Source organism: Phaseolus vulgaris, chromosome 7 (assembly GCF_000499845.2).
Source record: "Phaseolus vulgaris cultivar G19833 chromosome 7, P. vulgaris v2.0, whole genome shotgun sequence".
Taxonomy (NCBI): domain Eukaryota; kingdom Viridiplantae; phylum Streptophyta; class Magnoliopsida; order Fabales; family Fabaceae; genus Phaseolus; species Phaseolus vulgaris.
Window position 1 is genome coordinate 6,791,644 of NC_023753.2, and position 20,264 is coordinate 6,811,907.

A 20,264-nucleotide genomic window follows, 5' to 3' on the forward strand; every position below is an offset into this window, starting at 1 on the left:
TTAAAAACTATTTATCTACTTCGTTGAGATTAAAGAATAGTTAATTTAGTTTAAAACATTTCATCTATCCTTTATTCATTTTTTTTCTAAAACAATTTCGTATAATAAAACTCAATTATATACTCCATCAACAGTGAACAAAATCAAAACATAACTTCACCCTTAGTTAAACAAAACGTATCTTGTATTAATTATTTTTCCATGAAATACCATCAATAAAGTTATTTCTTAAATTAATAGTTAATTTATCCTATATTAATATTTTTTTCTTAAATTACTTTCTCCAAATAAAATAAAAACTTTATTAATGGTATTTCATGAAAAATAATTAATACAACATACGTTTTAACTAAGGATAAAATTATACATTTAACTTGGACAAGCTTAAACCTTACAACAAATATAGAAAAAAGTAATGATTATTTATAATAATTTATTGAGTTAGATACCAATGTGTTTTTGTTATTAGTTCAAATTTTACATCTTCTAGATACATGAAATAAGAAAACTAAGTTTTATTAGTATTTTTCATTTTACATAATAAATAAAAATTCAGTGTAAACTATATTATATATTATATATATTATAATATTTACATGATAAATTAGCATAAATTATTTTAATATTTTATTTAAATTGAAAATTTATTTGTTACGTAATTTTTTAATTACAAATATTTATGACATCTAAAATTTAGATTAGTGATGAAAATCAATTTTGAATGAAAGAAAAAAAATATATATTTAACTTTATTTTATTTTATTTTTTAGAAAATATTAATGTTAATTTTAATTTAAAGTCTCTTCTTGTCGATTCAATTTTGAATGTAAATATACGTTGAATTTTTCATGGAAGAAAGTACAATGAATTTGGTTGGGTAATTGTTTGAGAGGAATAAAATGGGGAAAGTTGGCACGTTGCTAATATTTAAAGCCAAAAATATCATGCTTTTATGATTTTAGTTGCCACTTTTTTATATAAAATTATAAAGTTTTGGCTTGAAAGAGAAGACTGATAGTGATACGAATTTTAGAATAATAATAATATTTAATCGTAAGATTGAACCTATGTGAGTATAAAATACAAATGGTAAATAGTTAAGCCTCTTAAGTATATTGATCAAGATCTAAGTCATAGTTATGCATACGAAAAGTATTAGAATATATAAAGTTTTTTTTTTAATCAACAATATGAAGTTTACTTTAATAATCCTTTTCACTTAAAATATAATGTTTAATTATTAAATGTAAAGATCCTTCAGTGCACACCACAATAATATTCGAAACTTCCAAATCATTTTCTATTTGAACAATGAGAAAAAAATAATAAAAAGGATAAAAGCATAAGACGATTATTAATGAAAAATATAATATGCAAATGTCACTTGCAACTTCAAACAAAAAAATAATGATTGTTGTTAGAGATCACATATCAATTAGAGATTAGAGTTTTTCATTATATATAAGTAGGTGTGCAAACCTTAACCTCATGAATCGGTTTTATAGGATTGAGTTAAACTTAAAGTTCACTTTGTAATAATTCTTTTTAAGAGTTAAATATTTTTTTTAATTTAAATTATCCAGGTATTTATAGTATGATAAAAAATAATTATAATTAATTTCTATGTATTTGATATGGTTGTTAGTTTTTTTTAAATTTGTTGCTATTTTAATTGTCGACTAATGTTCACCGTAAATATTTACGATGGATCGATGAAGTAACCTCAAATTGAACCAATTACACGTACATTCCAATCATTTTCATATTACAAATAAATGAATGGTCTAAAGTTTTGACAAATGATTAAAACAATTTTTGTGTTATAGTAATGGACAAAAAAACATGTTTAATATTTGTTTTTATTATAATTAAAAAATAAATGATGCAATGAGACGAAAATATTAAAGATAAGTACTTTTACAAGTTAAATATTTCTTTTTTGTTTGAATCCTTGTTTTTATTATAGTTAAAAAAGTAAATGATGCAATGAGACGAAAATATTAAAGATAAGTACTTTTATAAGTTAAATTTTTCCTTTTTGCTTTTTTATATTACTGACTTAACAATTACATATATTTTTATTTGGATTATATATGTTTTCCGTTCATCTAATTTCACGTAAAATTTAGTTATTAATCTAAATTTGATGTTAAAATATTTTATATTAACTCATTATTATTGTAAATGTTATAATATTATAATATAGTCAATGGATAAAAATTTGTTTGTTATATAATAAAAAATATTAGTAAGTAACATTTCTTCAATAATTTTCTTATTATGCTACCCAAAATGTTTAAAGTTTTCTTAGGACAAAAATCAATTTTGTATTATAATATAAGAATGAAAAACATATTTAATCTTATTGTTTTTAAATTTTAATTTAACATTTAGATAATATTGTGATGTTGACTTTATTTTTTGAGAATAAACTAATACCTAATAGAAATATTAAGTTACATCACAATATTCATTTGTAAATGTACGTATTGTCTATTGAATATTATTTAAATTTTAAAATATACAATATTAGTGGTTATTAAAAATAGTAAAATATGATAAATCACTTTTATTCTTTGTCTTGAATAGAGTATTTTTAAACATATTAAAGTTTCATAAAGTGTATAAATTATACAGATTTTCAGTTAACATTACAAAATTATATTACTATTATTTTTTATTTTTCATTTGGAATATCTGTTTCAGTTAACATTACAAAATTATATTACTATTATTTCTCATTCTCCTATAATCTGAAACAATTACTTTTTTACTCATGAAAAATTAGTGAATTTTAACTTTGATCTAAACTTTTTTTAATTTTATCCTTTAAAAAAAATTATTTCTTTCAAGATAAAAATATTTATATCAAATTTAAAATAACTTTTGAGATACTAAAACCATAGTTTAAACTGAAAACCAAGTATTTTTTAATAATAGTCAGAAGACTTTTCACTTAGTTTCTAACTTCTTTTACCAAGGAAAAAGTTTGTCTAACAGCACTAATTGTATTTGATAAACAAGATTTTTTTCCATGACTTGTAGCATTTTTAAGAAATTACTTCAAATAGTATTTTTTAAAACACTAGCCTCTAGCTTTTTATGTTTATTCCACCCTCATCCTTAAATTATTCATTAAATTTATTTTCCCGTTTAAGATATATTTATATTATATTTTTTTTTAATCTTCTTTCCCTAATAAGATAAAGTCTTTATAGAAATTTTTTATTTTTACATTCTATTACATAAAATATTCACAACAATAAACAATAATCCTTTTTTAATTTGTATATTATACTGTTTATTTTAATCATTATACCCATCACAATATATTTTTTTATATGAAACTTCAAAAATATAATACATGATAACTTTTTATTATTTTTTTAACAATTATATTGATTAACATGACAACGGATGTATCTCTTGTAAAATAGGGAATTAGTCTAATTTTTTTCTATAACTTTTTTTTCTTCTTGAACTTATAATATTTACATTAATTTATTGTTATCAAGTCTTCAAATCAACATGTTAGAAGGTTATTTATGTATATTTCAATTTTTTATTCAATAAACAAAATATTATAATTTCTTAAATTTGTGAAAAGGTTTTGAAGTTCAATTTACCCCTCACTTAAACTTGTCATATTATTTTTTACAATAACTAGGAATCAAGTTGAGAGGGATGTAAAGAAAAAAAAAAGTGGTAAATAATATTCTTATTTATTTTTCTTATCCTCGTGTTCTATATGAAAAAAACAATGAAAGACAACTTGCAACATGATTTCTCCTTGGGAGACCTTTCATGAAAGCAACCATGGAAAATTAAAAGTTAGAACTCAAGACAATTAGACAAATTCTACTGTTTTTGAGGTTTTTGCAACATTCATATCATAGAAAAAAATGGTCAAAATGATAAATGCATCAAATGAAGTATTTTTTTTTGTAATGAAGAGACACTTGCATACCTAAAATTTACTGAAAAATTATTCAAATTGTTTCTTTCTACAATTTGTTGAGAAGAAAAAAGGGTCACTTGTGTATAAATTTACAAAAAAAAAACTCTATCAATAGGCTTTACACATTGTACATAAAGAAGGAAATCAAGTTTTATCATAACACTTTAATAATAAAAAATAACCTAAACTTGATCAACCAATTATGTTTACTACCTTCAAATTGAAAATCTTCTATAGAAAATTAAAATCAAAATGATGATGCTCATGGGTTGTGAATGAAATCAAGGTTAATGACACTGGAAATTGAAAGTTCTTATTTTAGAAAAACCAAAATTGTGGCTAGGGAAATGTAGAAACCATATAAGGGTATTCAAGTGGATAAACTCATTCTAAGGATCCATCAATTGTGATAAAATCATTTGTAACATTAAACAAACACAAATAGAAGATAACCTTCTTTTGGGTTTGTTAATAGAAAGATAACCCTCTTTTGGGTTTGTTTTTAAGTCTTTTCATATTGTTTAATTGTGTTTTGGATATTATTGTGTTAGTTGTAATGTGTTAAGTTGATTTGTGATTGACATTTTTATTATTTGGTGCTATTAGTTTGTTGATTTATGAATTATAGGTTTATGTATTTTTACTTGTGGTGCATTCATCATGCTTTATATGTTATGGACAAGAAATAAAATGTTATGAATAATTAAAATTAAACTTCAACAAAATTATCTACAGTTTTGTAAGTATATAATTTTACCCTTTTTGTTTTAATAATTATATATATATATATATAATCATTTTAGGCTTACAAACATGATTATTATTTTTTGGTTTAATAATTTTTTAAAAATATTCACCATATATATTACTTACGTTATACAATTTTATAAATATTATAAAAGGTAATAAAATATAATTATTTTATGTACATATATCTATTTATAATTTAATATAAATCTAATAACCTTTTATTTTAATAATCATTACAATAATAAATACTTTAATTTTTTTTTATCATAATTAAAAATTCGGTTATTACATAGTTAAAAGTTTATATCATAGTAGCCTAAATAACAATTTAGAACCAAAAATTTACAACTAATTAAAATAACGGAAAAACATAAGAACAAAAATAGTAAATTTTGTCAACAAAATTATAATTAAGTATTTTAAATAAACATATATAAATTAAAGATTGAGCATTTAAAAAAAATAAAGAACAAAGTTAAAAAAAACCTAAAAATTTCAAATTTAACCCAATTTTAAACATCTACTCCAACTTTGGTTTTTGGTCTCTTGCAGTTCTGAGTCCTCATCACTCTGCCGCCTCGTCCTGCGGCGTTCTCCTCTCTCTATCTCCGCTTCTGTCCTCTCTTCTTTCTCTCGCCGCCGCCGCGCTGTCGTCTCATCGCCGTTTCTTTCTTTCTATTAGCAAGTTGCCCGAGACAGTCACAGAAGCCAACTAACGGGTATTTTTTTTCAAAATTCCCCCACCGGCTTTTAGGGTTTCATTGTTTCGATGAATTAGTTTTAGGGTTTCATTGTTTCGATGAATAGTTTAGTTTGAATAAGCTTTTCGTTCATTTTTGTATGATGCACAGATACTATACAACATGATTTTTGGACAGATAAATAGAGAGCGCGAAAATTACTTAATTTGCCTTTCGATTTACCTCCTTCTCCTTCAGGCTAAATATTTAAATTTGTAGTGCCACTGTTTTGAGTCCTTCTTTTGCGAGTTTAGCTGAACAGTAACTGGGGCTTCACATTCCATGTCACCAGATGAATGAGTTGTTTATTAGTCCTTGTTTATATAAAAAGATCTTTAACACCATATATCACCTAGTTTTCTGGCTCTAAACTACACAAACCACTTCAGGTTTGAATATGTTCTTCATGTACATGTACATACCCTATAGTCTGTTCTCAATTATTGGTTGTTCTATTATTAGTTGGATAGGTCCTTATATCACACTATATTTAGTTTTTCTTTTAAAATTTTGTTAAGAATGTGCCTCTTTGACTAAGATGTGCCCAGAATACTCCTTACAACGCTTGGGTCCTCCTTTGAGCTAGCTTTGGGAGTGAATTCAGTCATGTTTGGATAACCAACCAACCAATAAGTTTCTCTATAATAATTTATTAGAGGATAAAAAATAAGAAGATAAAATTAAACAGGTTTTTCTTTTTTTGTATTTCTTATTCGAAGAACTTATGTAGAAGTTCGTCCAGACAAATCCTTAGTCTTTGTTTTTTTCTTCTAATATGATATTAGAGCTTATTTGATCTTAATTTTGGGTCTTCCACATATCTCTAGACTAGCTAACTTCACACTAGTGGCTAGTTAAAATGTGACACATAAGTCTCTGTCTTTCTCTAGCTCTATATATCTATTAAAATAGTGGCTGATTGAACTAAAGTTTGGAACTTGGTACAGCAATTTATGCTGCCGCTGTTAAATAGCCGATAAATAAATTAAACAGTTGTTCTATTTTTTAATGAGGTGATTATTTTAATTGTGCATCTTTTATGACAGTGAAAAAGAATGAGGAAGCTCAAGTTTCATGAAAAGAAGCTTTTAAAGAAGGTAAATTTTTTGGAATGGAAGAGGGAAGGGGGTCACAGAGAGAACTTGGTTATGCAACGTTACCATGTTACTGGACGGGACGATTACAAAAAGTATTATCCATAATTCATTATATTTTCTTAAACTGTGTAATTTCGTTTGTTTTTTAAGATTAGCTTTTGGCTGACCCATCTTATGTTTTTTTGTCTCTGGAATGATGCAAATATTGATAGATATTCAGGTTTATGCCATATGGTTCAGAAGTTAGTTAACATATTGAAACAGATGGATGCAAAGGATCCTTTTCGAGTTGACATGACTGACAAGCTTTTGGAAAAACTGTAAGTTCATTTTTATTCACTCTCATATCATGTGAACATATGATACCCCATCAATTGATATATTAATAAAATATATTATTGAACACGGGAAGTCATATATCAATTACAGCAATATACTTGCTGTCCCAGAGACAAAAGTATTTGCCTTATTGTACACCTTCTATCAGATGTAATTGTAATACATATCTGCCATTGTGCAGAGAGTACTGAACTAATGGTGCCTTGTACAAGTTACTCATTTTTTTTATTCTTTTTGGGTGACAGCTACAATATGGGCGTGATTCCAACCAGGCAAAGCATCACACTCTGTGAACGCTTAACTGTGTCATCCTTCTGTAGGTAAAAACAATACTCTTACTGATTATTTTGTAAAATGATGATTGATTGATTTTATTTGTTTTCACTTTGCTCATTAGAGTGCCCAAATGTAAATATATAAAGTGGAAGAGATAACAATTATAACCTGCAAATGCAGTTTAATAAATAATTATAACATTATAACCCCAGGTATGGGATCAATTTCAAGATAATCTTAGGGAAGTTACTGGGTATGTTATTACTTGTTTTCTTCTACAGATACTAACTTTTCTTCTTATTTGCATTATATTACCCTTGATTGTTCTTAAAATTAATGATTTTTTCTCCATTGTGCAGACGTAGGCTCTCAACTGTTCTGGTTCGACTCAAATTTGCTGAACACTTGAAAGAAGCAGTCACGTATATTGAGCAAGGGCATATTAGGGTTGGTCCAGAGACAGTGACAGACCCAGCTTTCCTTGTCACTAGAAACATGGAAGACTTCATTACATGGGTGGATTCATCCAAAATAAAGAGAAAGGTGCTTCAGTACAATGACAAATTGGATGACTATGATTTAATGAATTAAGTGGAAGGCTAAATGTCAGTTTATTGTGGTTTGTTTACTAATATGAAATCATGGGTGAGTTTGTTCCCTCGGGGCCGTTTAGGCAGGCTTGAAATTTTATGAGATTATTTTGAATTTTAAATTCATACCAGATTAAGTTGACGGTGATGTAATGAACCTGGAGATTAATGAATCATTGTTTAAAAATTATTATGCATTTGCCCAATCAATTGTTTAGGGATAACAACTACCCCAAATTTTAGATTATAACAAGGTGATTTAAGTTCAAGCTGGCATTCTGCATCGTTTTTCCCCATTGTTTAACCATTGTAGCTAAGCATATACATTCCTACTGGAGAGAAGTGAAACAAGTTTACCTATTCTAATTGAGTTATGAGTTCAGTTAAATGTTTTAATTTACAAGTATACAAGTAAAGCATGTAAATGAAACGTGTATGATTGAATCAGTTAAGATTCACACCGAAGACCAAGTGTGTTTCTGGAAAAGATTTGAGATACAGTTTATAACCTCCAGTAGAGAAAGAAAATTGGAAGTCAGAATCAGTAACCTCATTCAAGATGCCAAAAATCACGTTGGCACCTCCATAAGATGGGTGAAACTTTTAGAAATATATTTTGAATTCTCTGGAAATTTATTATTTTCTATTTATATTTCTCTGATTGTAAAATCCGGAAGATAGATTATGTAATCTAAAAATTCCTTATGAATTTTATAATTAGAATATATATATTTTTTTAAAATTCATTATGGATTAATTTGAGAAATATCTTTTATAATCTTGAGTTTTTTTAGATAATTATGATTTGATATGCAAAACATGTCTAGAAATCTCAATATCTTCAGCCTGCAATATGACCATACAATAATGTGCAATCACATTTCATTACTTCTGCACTCCCTACTTGGCTTTACTGAATATGCAAATCAGAAGAAGCATCCATATTTGCATAATTTCCCGTCAGTTTTGCTTAGCTTAAATATGTTTGAGAAAAAAATTCAGAAAAAACAAAAATGTAGGGAATAATAATAAAACTAATAAAAATACTAATAACAGAACAAGTTTTTTCATTTTCTCACTAAATTCCAAAGTATCACATGGCAACCATCTGCACATATTTTATTTTGCATAAAATAACAAAGCACGAACATCCGGTTTCTTGATAATGTATCCATAAGCTAAAACATATTGACAAGAACCCTGACTTTTCATGCTTTCATTTTGTTTGAATATCTTCAACTTACAAGACCCTTTTTCCTCAAAATCCCATATCATCTTATGAATGTCAAACCTATAGCTGTGACTATGATAGTGGAAGGAAGGCCAAATTTTATGTGACTCCAGAAGGTTAACGTGTATGGTAGGTTTGGAGCACGGATAGCCTGTTCACACACTATCAAGTTAGCAGCTGATCCCAACAGTGAGAGATTCCCTGATATGGTGCTGGCCCAAGCCAATATCAGCCATGCCTTCTTCTCATCTGCTTTGGAAATTGCAGCAGCTGAAGCTGCTACACGTCCTCCAAGCAAGAGAACTAGATAATAACATACATAAAAGATAATTTTAGTTAATAGTCATGTATCATAAGATCAAAATTCTTTCAGAATGATGGATACAGGTTTAGTGCAGATGAATATAACTTCTTGTTCTAATGATAGTGTCAAGCCAAAAGGAATATGACAAGAAACAAATAAAGATAATATATCAACTATTGGTGTTTGACCAAGTAAGCATTGCAGGTAAAAGTGTAATTTGATATCAAGACAAATTGATACATACATAACATAAATACTTGTTCTTTCTGATGTGTTTACAAAGATTTCCAGTGGTAAAGAGAAAAAGAAGTCTCTTAAAAGCAAACAATTAAAATCCCATCAAATAAATAATAGATATCTATCAAAACAGAAACTAAATTCCACGCTTATCCAAAATTATTTGCTCTTGTTGGGAGTTTACCACTGTTGAAGAAACATTTTCTCGATTTTAGGGAATAGTAGGATTTGGTTAAATTTCGTTAACAATCCATCAGATTTTTTCAAAGAAGTAAACTGAAGAACAATCAATTTGGAAAACTTTAATCGAGATGTTATTCTGTTGTGCACATTCACAATATAATTCCTATTGTTTCAGTGACAATAGATTATGCACAATAAGTTACAGCTTCAGGATAACTTTGAAAGTCATTCAGGGTATGCAACCACTGCATAGACAAACCCAGGTATAAAAATGACAATTCTAAACGTTCACTTCCAAGAAAATGGCATTTAATATTGTCCATAAGACTACAAATCTACAACAAACAAGTCAACAACAATAATGGTCTTATCCAACTGGGTGAAAACTAATTAATCACATAATATTATTAAGTTTGGCCAAAAACCAAAATTCTCAGGAGTATTATTCAACAATGAAATCCCTTTCAATGATTTCTTCCATGTCCTTTTTAGTCTCTCTACCCTTTTTCAGAGTGCAGAAGTTATGCGATCTACACTCCTTACTAGTGTGCTTCCAGTGACTTTCTTTATTGGAAGTCATGGAGAATGAAGATTTAACTATCAATACTAACAAATCCACATGACATTGGAAGATCCCTCTCCCAAACAAAAAACAAATATTTTGTCAGTAAAATAGATCCACGTCCACTTACCTGTTGGTACATTTGAAGCCAAATTTGATAGGACAAGTATGACAATTGCAAGAATTGCAATTCCACTAGCCCGATCAACGCGAGAATAGGGCTCCATTATGTCCCACAAAGCACTTGGAATCCCAGTTTTATTGAGGCCATCTACCGTGATAAACATTCCACAAAAGAATATCAAGAGTGAATATGAAACCTGTCACAAGAGAGGAGAAAAAAACGTAAAATATGTGAACAGCAGAAGTACTTTTAGCATCCCTAGGAGAAGACAGAGGAAACGAGAAAGATTATATTCAAACCTTTTCTAAACTTGGTCTAGCATCTTTGAAATCAAGAACCATAAGAGCAAGTGCCGCAGTAATTGCAGTCCATGACATATTTAAACCTAAAAGTAAAGCAACCAACATTCCAACTGTTATGATGTAAACACAAGATTTCCACAGTACCCTCTTCCATCTTATGATAAAATTGTTTTTTCTTTCCGAAGGGTGAATAAGTGTATCCACTGTCGCTGCTGAAGAACTTATAGGGCTAGTTTCCTCCTTTGTCAGAGATGGCACACCATTTATTCCATCCCTTGGTAAACTTGAGATTCTTGCAGAATCAAAAGGGATGCTAGAAACCCCATTACTTTCACTTGCATTTGCAATCGATCGGTTTCTTAGAATATGTGGAGGAGAGTTCTGAACACTGATAGCTTCAAGATGGGCATTCCATTCTTGAGAATTTAAGGATGAAAAATGAGACATAGTGGCTGGAGAAAACCTATGGGAATCATACTCCTCTTCCACAACTTCTTCCCCTGCATCTTCTTCGTCCTTATGAACAGATAATAACTTCCAAAACATGATTAGAAGAATTGTAGCATTTGCTACAACTCCTGCCACCATGGCAGGAAGAATACCAATCAGAAAATCACCAAATGATATTTTACTCTGAACAGCTATAACCAGGTTTTGGGGGTTGCCAATTGGAGTTGCCGAGGACCCAATATTAGCACTCGAAGCAAGGGCAAGTAGGAAGGGTGTTGGTGGAAGGTTATGCTGCCTAGCAATTTTCAATATGAATTCAGTTAAAACAACACAAGAGGTGTCATTTGTGAAGAGAGCACTTGAGACAGCAGAAATAACACATATCCTACAAAGTAAATCCTTTGCACCTCTACTCTTCCAAGCCAGCAACTTCCCTATATACTTAAACATGTCAGCTCTTTCAAGATAGACACTGACGACCATTGTCCCAAAAAGAAGACCAAGAATTGGAAGATCAATCGTGGCATAAGCATCGTCTGGAGTAATAACTTGGAATAGGACCATAAGCATGGCTCCAAGGAGGGACCCTGCAGTTCTCCCAATAGGTAGAAAAGGCACAGCTGGGAAAACTGCTAAGACCCAGAAGATTGCAAATGCAATTAAACCAAGCACCACTTTAGGAACAGAAGCCATTGTCATTTTTGCGACTAAACAAGCAAACAACTAGTTCCTAGTTCCAACCAAAGACTGATACTTCCACCTTCTATACTATCAACAACACAACAGCAACTTCTCCCCGAGCAAAATTCCTGAAATATGAAAATTCAACCTCTGAGACATCAGCAAAAAATATAGATTAGCAGTGAAGCAAGTGGAGTACCATACAAAGACATAAGCAATCAATTTACTCGTGCCATCTTTCCAAAATACCAATACCACACAACCAAGAGCAAAAGGTTTCAGATATAGCAAGAAGAGTGGACAATTCATCCATCCTTCCTTCAGAAAAGCTTACCTATAAAACTAAAGTTTTCATGGACAGACAGACACTGAGGCCTAACTAAGAAGCATCAATTTTCTGTGGCTAACAACGTGTTTTTCTTTTGTGTGCTTCGCTTTCTTATGACAGAGTAGCTTGGTAGCTGTAGATTGGATTACGTAGAGGAATATCTTGGTGAGTTGGGGTGAAACAAAATTGGAGCATCTTCAGTCTTTTCAGGTCACGCCCACGTCAAATCATAATTTATCACATCCACATAGTGAAATGTTACCCTATATTCTATTATATTACACGCACCATGTAAATCACAAAAGAGTTAAAACTTGAAAAGACCATCGTCACTTATAGCTGCTACCTTCCCAGACAAAATTTCAAGAATCAATTAACTATTCTTTTGTTTTCTCTTGTCGGTCTCCAAATTATAATTCTTTGACACAATGATTGATATTATATTAATCTTGAGCTTCAATAATTACTCTAGAATTATATCCTAATTAGATGCACGGAAACCAAACTTTTAGCTGCATTGCTTTGCACACAGACATAAGAAACTTGATTGGGTTAAACATGTCTTGTTTAATTAGTGGACATTGTGAAGATGGGGATTGAGCTAAATGTTTGATTACATTTTTCTCTATAAATTTAATAACAAGAGATAGAGACCGTAGAAGACTGATGAGGAAAAATGCTTTGGAAGTTTTCATGTAAAGAGTGTGAAAAGGTTAGAATAAATGCAACATGTCCTTTTCATACATGGTGTGGATTTGAACAATATATCTGTTTTTAATCAGCCAACTAGAGTAGGTTTCATCCGTTTTATGGGCTGTTCATCACCAAATATTGGAAGCTTGGAGTTAATAAAGCAGAGACTTTATGAATAGAGTCACTGTCAACGAGAAGATGACATTTTTAATTGTTTCCATTGCACCTCAGTTAACCATCCTTTGACAGATAGTGGAAAACCCACTTTAGAAAATTAGGTTTCTTCACTTCTTCTGTATCCATTTTCAATTTTTTGAAGTATTTGTACATGAAACAAGGAATAAAAAATCATTTCCTACTATATTATTTCATCCGGTGCATAGCTATGTGAGTATGTATGTACCTTGTGTAATCTTCTTCCACGTTGAAAAGAACAGTTCAACCTGTTGCAAATGAAAACATTATCTAAAACATTATCTTATTAATACAAGAAGATCAACAATAATAAGATAATTAACAAAATAATATAGAAATCAATAGTAAGTAAGGATTGAGACCTGAGAGAAAAAAATATAAGTCTGAGTAGGGGTGAAGGATAGTGGTTGAAGTGGTGAAGTGGATGCAGAATAGAAAATGAAGTGCATAAGCAAAATGCATGAAAGGAGTGTGAGAGTAGAAAGAAAGAAGGTGGGAAAGTTAAAAAACTGTTAAAAACATGTGAATGCAAAGAGTAGTGCAATTAGTCAGCAATTCACTTTAATGCAGATTGTCTTTTAGCCTGACAGACTCACATTCACATGATGAGATCAAAGTGCAGTGCACATCCATTTTGGTCTTCTCTATTTCCTTTTTAAAGTCATTTTATTAATTCTAGAGTAAATAGTTGATTCAACATGTTTACATGTTTTATTTCTAGTGTAAACAAAAAATATCAATACAAAAATTTTAATTTTAATTTCGTCCATGATTAAGATAATTAAACATATATTTGGTTTTTAGTAATTATTTTGTGGGTTTATTGAAGAAAATATAATATTAATATGAATTGACCTAAGTCTTTTATTCTTTATTTTGTAAATTTAAATCATTAGTGACTTTTACCATCATGGGGTTTTTTTTCACTCTGCAAAAGAAAGGATAACAATGACGACATAAAGAAATTTGTGTTGAACCTAACAAAAGTAACTGTAATTTCGTTTAATTATCTTTTGTAAAAGAGTATTGCTTTTATGTGTCTCATTACGGGGACAATGTTGGGTTGGGGGTACAATTGTTTTAATAAAGTATGGTACAATTGTCTAAATTCTTTGTTTAGTTCGTATTATTGGAATTCAAAATATGTATGTATAATTAAGGTTTCAAGTGAGAGTTTTAGTTAGGATTTTTAATTAAGTTTTTCCATTTAGGAGATTTGTAAATAATTATCAATAACTAAATATAAATATTAATATGTATATCTTTCTTCATCATAGAATTTTTTTATCTTCTACATCTTGAGAAGCAACACTTATTTATATCTTCTACATCTTTAAGCATATTCTATATTCTGGCTTGATTCTTTACATTCTTGAGGGATACCATTGTACAATGTTGTGAATACTGAAATTCTTTTGAATGGAACATAAAATTGAAGTAATTGGTGATAGAATCATGTACATGGTAAAAGTTTATGGAAGCTAATTATTAAAAAGTTCATCACGAATACTCCATAGACATCAAACACGACAAAATAACGTGTAATCTTTAAAATATAAAATATCGATACACAAATTTATATATTAAATATTTATGTTATGATATGAGATTATCATTGACAAACACACATTAATTGAATTCATTTAAAAAAAAAATTTAACAAATTTCATATTACATGAAAATATGAGAAAATTAAATAAAAATATTCTTAATAAAAAATATATATTACAATCGAGATGGTGTAGTAGATATTCCGTCCTAGATAATGTTTCAATATAAAAATGTAAGAAATCAAGAAAAAGCAAAAAGAAAAGTGAATCCTAATCAAAAGCTTAAGAGAACCGTGACAATAGCGAGAGTAAGAGAGAAAGAATCTGAGATGAAAGAAAAGAAAAATGAAAATATATTTCACTTGTGTGTCAATAAGCAAATTACAATGGTGTATTTATAAGAAAACCTTTGCTTAAACATATGGCAATAAGAAAAAAGAAGAAGATGGGCTTAAATAGGCCTAACAACTTAAATAAAAAGAGGCAACAAAAATAAGTTATTTTAACATCCCCTCTCAAGCTGGAGAATAGATATTTGTCATGCCCAACTTGAATTTTCATAGTGCAGAATTGTGTAGAAGTAACTGCCTTTGTGAAAATATCAGCAACTTGCATAGCAGAAGTGATGGGCTGCAGTTTCAATAAACCAGTATACTTTTCACGAATCAAGTGGCAGTCAATTTCAATGTGTTTGGTGCGTTCATAAAAAACTTGATTGAAGGCAATTTGAAGAGCAAACTTGTTGTCACAATATAAAGTTGCAGGTTGGGAAAGAGGAAGATGAAGATCCTGAAGAAGATAGGTCAACCATTGCAGTTCACATGTAGTGGTGGCCATAACTCTATACTCAGCTTCAGAAGAGCTGCGAGAGACAGTTTATTGCTTCTTTGACTTCTAAGAGATTAGAGAGTTTCCTAAAAAATAGAATGTGACAGATTTCCATGTGGCGGGGCATGAGGCCTAATTAGAGACGTTGAAACCACAAAGTTGATAAGTGTTGTTTTGGACAAAGTAGAGGCCATCACCAGTTTTTCCTTTAAGGTATCGAAGGAGACGAGAGACTTGTTGATGATACTGGACGAGATTGTGGACAGCGAAATCGATGTCTGGATGAGTGTTGGTCAGGTATATGAGGCGGTCAAGAAGTCTTCTGTATTGAGAAGTGACTACAACATTAAGTGGGGTTCCTTGATCAGGAGAAAGGTGGGAGGTGTGAGTCATTGGAGTGGCCACGGGTGCAAAGTCAAGCATGTCAGTTTCTTGGAGGAGGTCAAATGTATATTTGTGTTGACTGGGGTGCAGACCGACACTGTTACGAAAAACTTCAAGACTTAAAAAGTAGGTGAGATTACCTAAGTTTTTTATTTGAAGTGGTGATGAAGAGAAGCAATGATGGCAATAATTTCCTCCATGTCATCACCAGTTAAGACCAAGTCATCAACATAAACAAGAATGACAGTGAGTTTGTTATCAGTATATTTAAGAAAAAGGAATGATCAACAGTAAAAAGAGAGTATTGGTGGGATAAAAGAAAAGAGGAGAGCTTGGCATACCTTTGGCGGCCAACTTGACAAAGACCATATAAAGAGCGTTGAAGCTTGCACACGTGTTGGGGAGAAGGAAGAGGGAGGCCAGTGGGAGGGGTCATGAAGATCACCACGAAGGAAAGCATTATTAACGTCAAGTTGTTTTAAAATCCAGTTTTTAGTGGTGGCAACAGCAAGGAGTAAACGTAGGGTGGTGAGTTTGGCAACAAGTGCAAAGGTGTCTAAAAAATCTAAGCCTTCGAATTAGGTGAGGCCTTGGCAACTAATCGTGCTTTATGACAATCAATAGTGTCATCAGAATTGTGTTTGACTTTGTATACCCATTTGCTGCCAATGGTTTCCTTTCCTGGGGGAAGAAGAGTAAGCTGCTAGGTATTGTTAGTGGCAAGAGCTTGAAGCTCAACTTGCATGACAGATTGCCAACAAGCACTTCAGTGTAGGAACGTGATTCATGGTGAGAGTTAATGGAAGAAATAATAGTTTTAAAGGAAAAAGATAAAGAACTATAGGATAAATAATTATGGATTGGATATTGTTTACTTACAATAGTGTTGGCAGTGTGAAAGTCTTCAAGATAGACAGGTTGTTTGCGAGATCGAGTTGATTGCCGAGAGATCAAGTGGAGTGCTAGGTGGAAGAGCAGGATCTGGTCGCTCTGTTAGAGGTGCAGTTCTGGATGCAGGGTCAGATACTGGCGACTCGGGAGGAGGTGTATAAAAAAAAAACATATGCAGAATTATATTCATTAAGAATAGAGAGTGATAAAGTGTTGAGGACCCTAGTGAGACCACAATCCAATTTGTATGGAAAGTAGTTTTCATGAAAGATCACATGTCGAGATATATTTATGCTATGATACTTCAAATTCAAGAAAATATAACCTTTTGTATTGTGCGGAAAACCAAGAAAAATATCTCTAACAGATTTATCATTCAGTTTTATTCTACTGCAGTAATAGTGCTAGCATAGCAAAGACAACCAAAGATTTTAGAAAAGATATGTCATAAGGTTTTCCAAAAAGCTTTTCATAAGGAGTAAGATTATTGAACACGAGAGTGGGAATGGAACTGATTAATAGAATAACGTGATTAACAACAAAACTCCAAAAAATTAGGATGAAGATTATCTTGAAAAAATAAAGCGCGAGTTACATTTAATATGTGTTGATCTTTTCGTTCAACAATATCATTTTGTTGTGGTGTTTCAATGCAAGAAGTTTGATGTGTAATTCCTTTTGAAACAAAAAAAAAATAGACATAGCAAATTCTACACCATTATCAGCTTGAATGGTTTTGATGGTGGTTTTAAATGATTTTCAACAAAAGCCAAGAAATTAATTATGTGATTACGAACTTCAGATTTATTATGCAGTATGATAATCCAAGTATAACAAGAGTAATCCTCAACAATAGTCAATAACGAAAACCTTGCCTATAAGTGATGGGACAAGGTCCCCAAATATCTAAATGTAAAATATCAAAATCAACAAAGGTACCAATAGTACTGAGAGTGAAAGGCAATTTCCTTTGTTTTGCACGATTACAAGTGTCACAGATATGAAGTTTATCAATAGTAATAAAAGGATATTGTTGGCTTAAGACATGTAATCTTTCATGTGAAGGGTGCCCCGGTCTATAGTGCCACAAAGTTTTGTCCTTAATATTACAATTAATAAAAGGAGCAAAAGTGTGTGGTGTAAAGCTTCGAAAAACAGGTAAATAAGTAAAGAGATAAGCCAACAATGACTTTAACTATACCAATCTTCTCTCGGGATAGATTGTCCTGTATAATACATTGAGTAGAGGTGAAAGTTCAAGTGCATCTAAGTTGCAGTGAGAATTTAGAAACATATATCAACTTTAAATGAAACCGAGACACATTGATAGTTGTCGTTTTGCTATCAAATTAATATGATTCTAGCGTAGACTTGTCTAACACTAGAGAGATGATAATATAATTGTGGACAAATGTCCCCAAGTCGTCTCCCAACGAATCCAATAGTAAAATCAGTTCATCAGGGTTTAGAATCTATCTGTAAGCAATAAAAGTTAGCAAAAACAATAATAATAAAAAAGAGTTAAGATAGTTGTGCAGAAAATATAAAAGAGATTGAAATAGAAAATAAAAAGCGGTTGATCCCCAAGTTCTTCCACCATTGAATTCTACACAGGTTCTCTAAAGATTAATCTTTTCTATCCTCCAACAGAGTTAAACCAGATTGAACATGCGCCAATCTAACTCAACTGAAACTCACCAGTAAAACATGCGTCTATTGGTTTAATCAACACCCACTTTGTTCCATTCGTATACTCTATGGGAATGCTAACCTCCTCTCTCTTGAATCATGCGCCCAAGAAATTAATTAGAACAATACGAACTAACTAAGAAACCAAATTTTAAGATAAGGAAGACTCTCAATCATGCGTTCAAGTACAACCTCTCACAAAAACTAGTTTTCCAGAAGATTAGACAATAAAAACAACTGCTATAAAGAATTGAAAAATGAAACTTTTATTGAACAAAACCTCATAACTCAATGGGAAATTACAAAGGAATCAACCAAAAAGGTTTAACCTTCCATGCGGAGGCAAAACAAAAGAATTACAAAGAAGAAAATAAACTAAGAAACCCCTATGAAGCTCTTCCTTTTCTCCTTGATGCTTGTGTCCATTTATAGGCTTTTCTGCTCCAAGGATCTTGGGAAAATATTGCAGTTTAGATTTTGTAAACAGTTTTCACTTTCCATAATTCTTTTTATTTTGCAGAAGATTTACTTCCAATTCTGTTTCTAGAATCTTGTAGCTTTTATTTTCTCTTTCTTCTCCTCAGAATTTGTTTCCTGTTTTGATTCAAAGAAGCAACTTGGACTTTTGCATATTTGGCTCATTCATAAAGGTAGATGCTTCCTTTGGATAATTTACTCTAAAAACACAAAATTAACAATAATAATAGTTAAGGCCCAAATAAACCTAATTACAAGAATATTAATTAAAACAATGAATTTATTTATTATTATAGTCCAATAATCTATGAATAAGGCTAGTGAGTGTGACTAAATATATGCTCATCACACATATAACACATTAGAAAGATAGAATTTTGCACAAACTGAACTGAACCAAAATATGTAGCATAAACAGTTTGACCATTTGGAGACTTATTAAAACATGTTTAATTTTAGTGCAAGTAGTAAAAACATTTAAGTTGTGGCAAACATGATCAGTGGCACCCGAGTCAATAACCCAAGAATCTTTAATTGCAGATAAAAGGGGAAGAGACTTACCTGTTGAAGACTGTTCAATGTTGGTGATCACATTTTTGCTTGAGGAGTGGGATCTCCAAGATTTTGTTGGCACAGAATGTCAGTCAAGAATTGGCACTGCTCTGAGGTAAGATGAATATCCTTGGTCTCCTATTCTTTAGAAAAAGGCTCAAAAGAAACAACATTAGTGGTAACCAGATTATGAGCCTGAGGTGTTCTGTTACTAAACTTGTAGCCAGGAAGAAAATCATGTTTTTGGTAACACGTATCAACAATGTGATTACAAAAGGTACAAACTTTTACAATATAATTTTTTTTTTTTTGAAGTTTTGACATCAGTAGTGGGAAAACCAACTTTACAAAAACAAACAGCTTCTGTGTGACCATATTTTCCACAAAAAGTGCACAAAATATTATTGGAATGAGTAGTGCAACTATTGTTAAGACTACGAAGATTGGGGATAGGCACAACAATAGATAATTGTGTTTCTTGTTGTACAACCAAAGAAATTTTTTGGATATTGGCAGAATAGGGTCCATGAGTAGAACATGAGAACAAATATTATTATACTGATAATTTAGTCCTATTAGAAACTGCATAGCATGATCCTCACATTTTCATTTATTTATAACAAGATTAATAGAACAAGAACACTTCATCGAACATGTACATACAAGGTTAGGTCTGGAATTCTCTAATTCATCCGAAATAACACACAATTTTGTAAAGTACTCAATAACAGTACAAATCACCCTGGATTAAAGAGAATCCCTCAAGTTGTAAATAAAAAATACGAGATAAATCTCCTTGTTAAATCATTCCAGATATCAAGAGTTACATGCATCCAAATAACACTTTGCCTAA

General features: G+C 30.6%; 2 protein-coding genes across 5 annotated transcripts; one reads left to right on the forward strand and one right to left on the reverse strand.

Annotated features, from left to right (window-relative positions):
• Nucleotides 1-5,205: 5,205 nt before the first annotated feature.
• On the forward strand, nt 5,206-7,940 carry LOC137828104 (uncharacterized). The gene is made up of 5 exons (XM_068634531.1): nt 5,206-5,427; nt 6,495-6,637; nt 6,758-6,865; nt 7,130-7,204; nt 7,520-7,940. Exons 2-5 carry the CDS (start codon nt 6,504-6,506, stop codon nt 7,749-7,751), a joined length of 549 nt encoding a protein of 182 aa, XP_068490632.1. The 5' UTR covers nt 5,206-5,427; nt 6,495-6,503; the 3' UTR covers nt 7,752-7,940.
• An 860-nt stretch (nt 7,941-8,800) lies between these two features.
• On the reverse strand, nt 8,801-13,577 carry LOC137828105 (silicon efflux transporter LSI2-like). Of its 4 annotated transcripts, XM_068634533.1 has the most exons (5): nt 13,403-13,577; nt 13,249-13,288; nt 10,691-11,952; nt 10,398-10,587; nt 8,801-9,284 (listed from the first exon to the last, which is right to left on the reverse strand). In XM_068634533.1, exons 3-5 carry the CDS (start codon nt 11,840-11,842, stop codon nt 9,022-9,024), a joined length of 1,605 nt encoding a protein of 534 aa, XP_068490634.1. In that variant the 5' UTR covers nt 11,843-11,952; nt 13,249-13,288; nt 13,403-13,577; the 3' UTR covers nt 8,801-9,021. The 4 variants fall into 4 exon arrangements, with proteins under 4 accessions (XP_068490634.1, XP_068490636.1, XP_068490635.1 ...); XM_068634535.1 differs by lacking the exons at nt 13,249-13,288; nt 13,403-13,577 and adding an exon at nt 12,029-12,759; XM_068634534.1 differs by lacking the exons at nt 13,249-13,288; nt 13,403-13,577 and adding an exon at nt 12,159-12,755.
• Nucleotides 13,578-20,264: the final 6,687 nt, after the last annotated feature.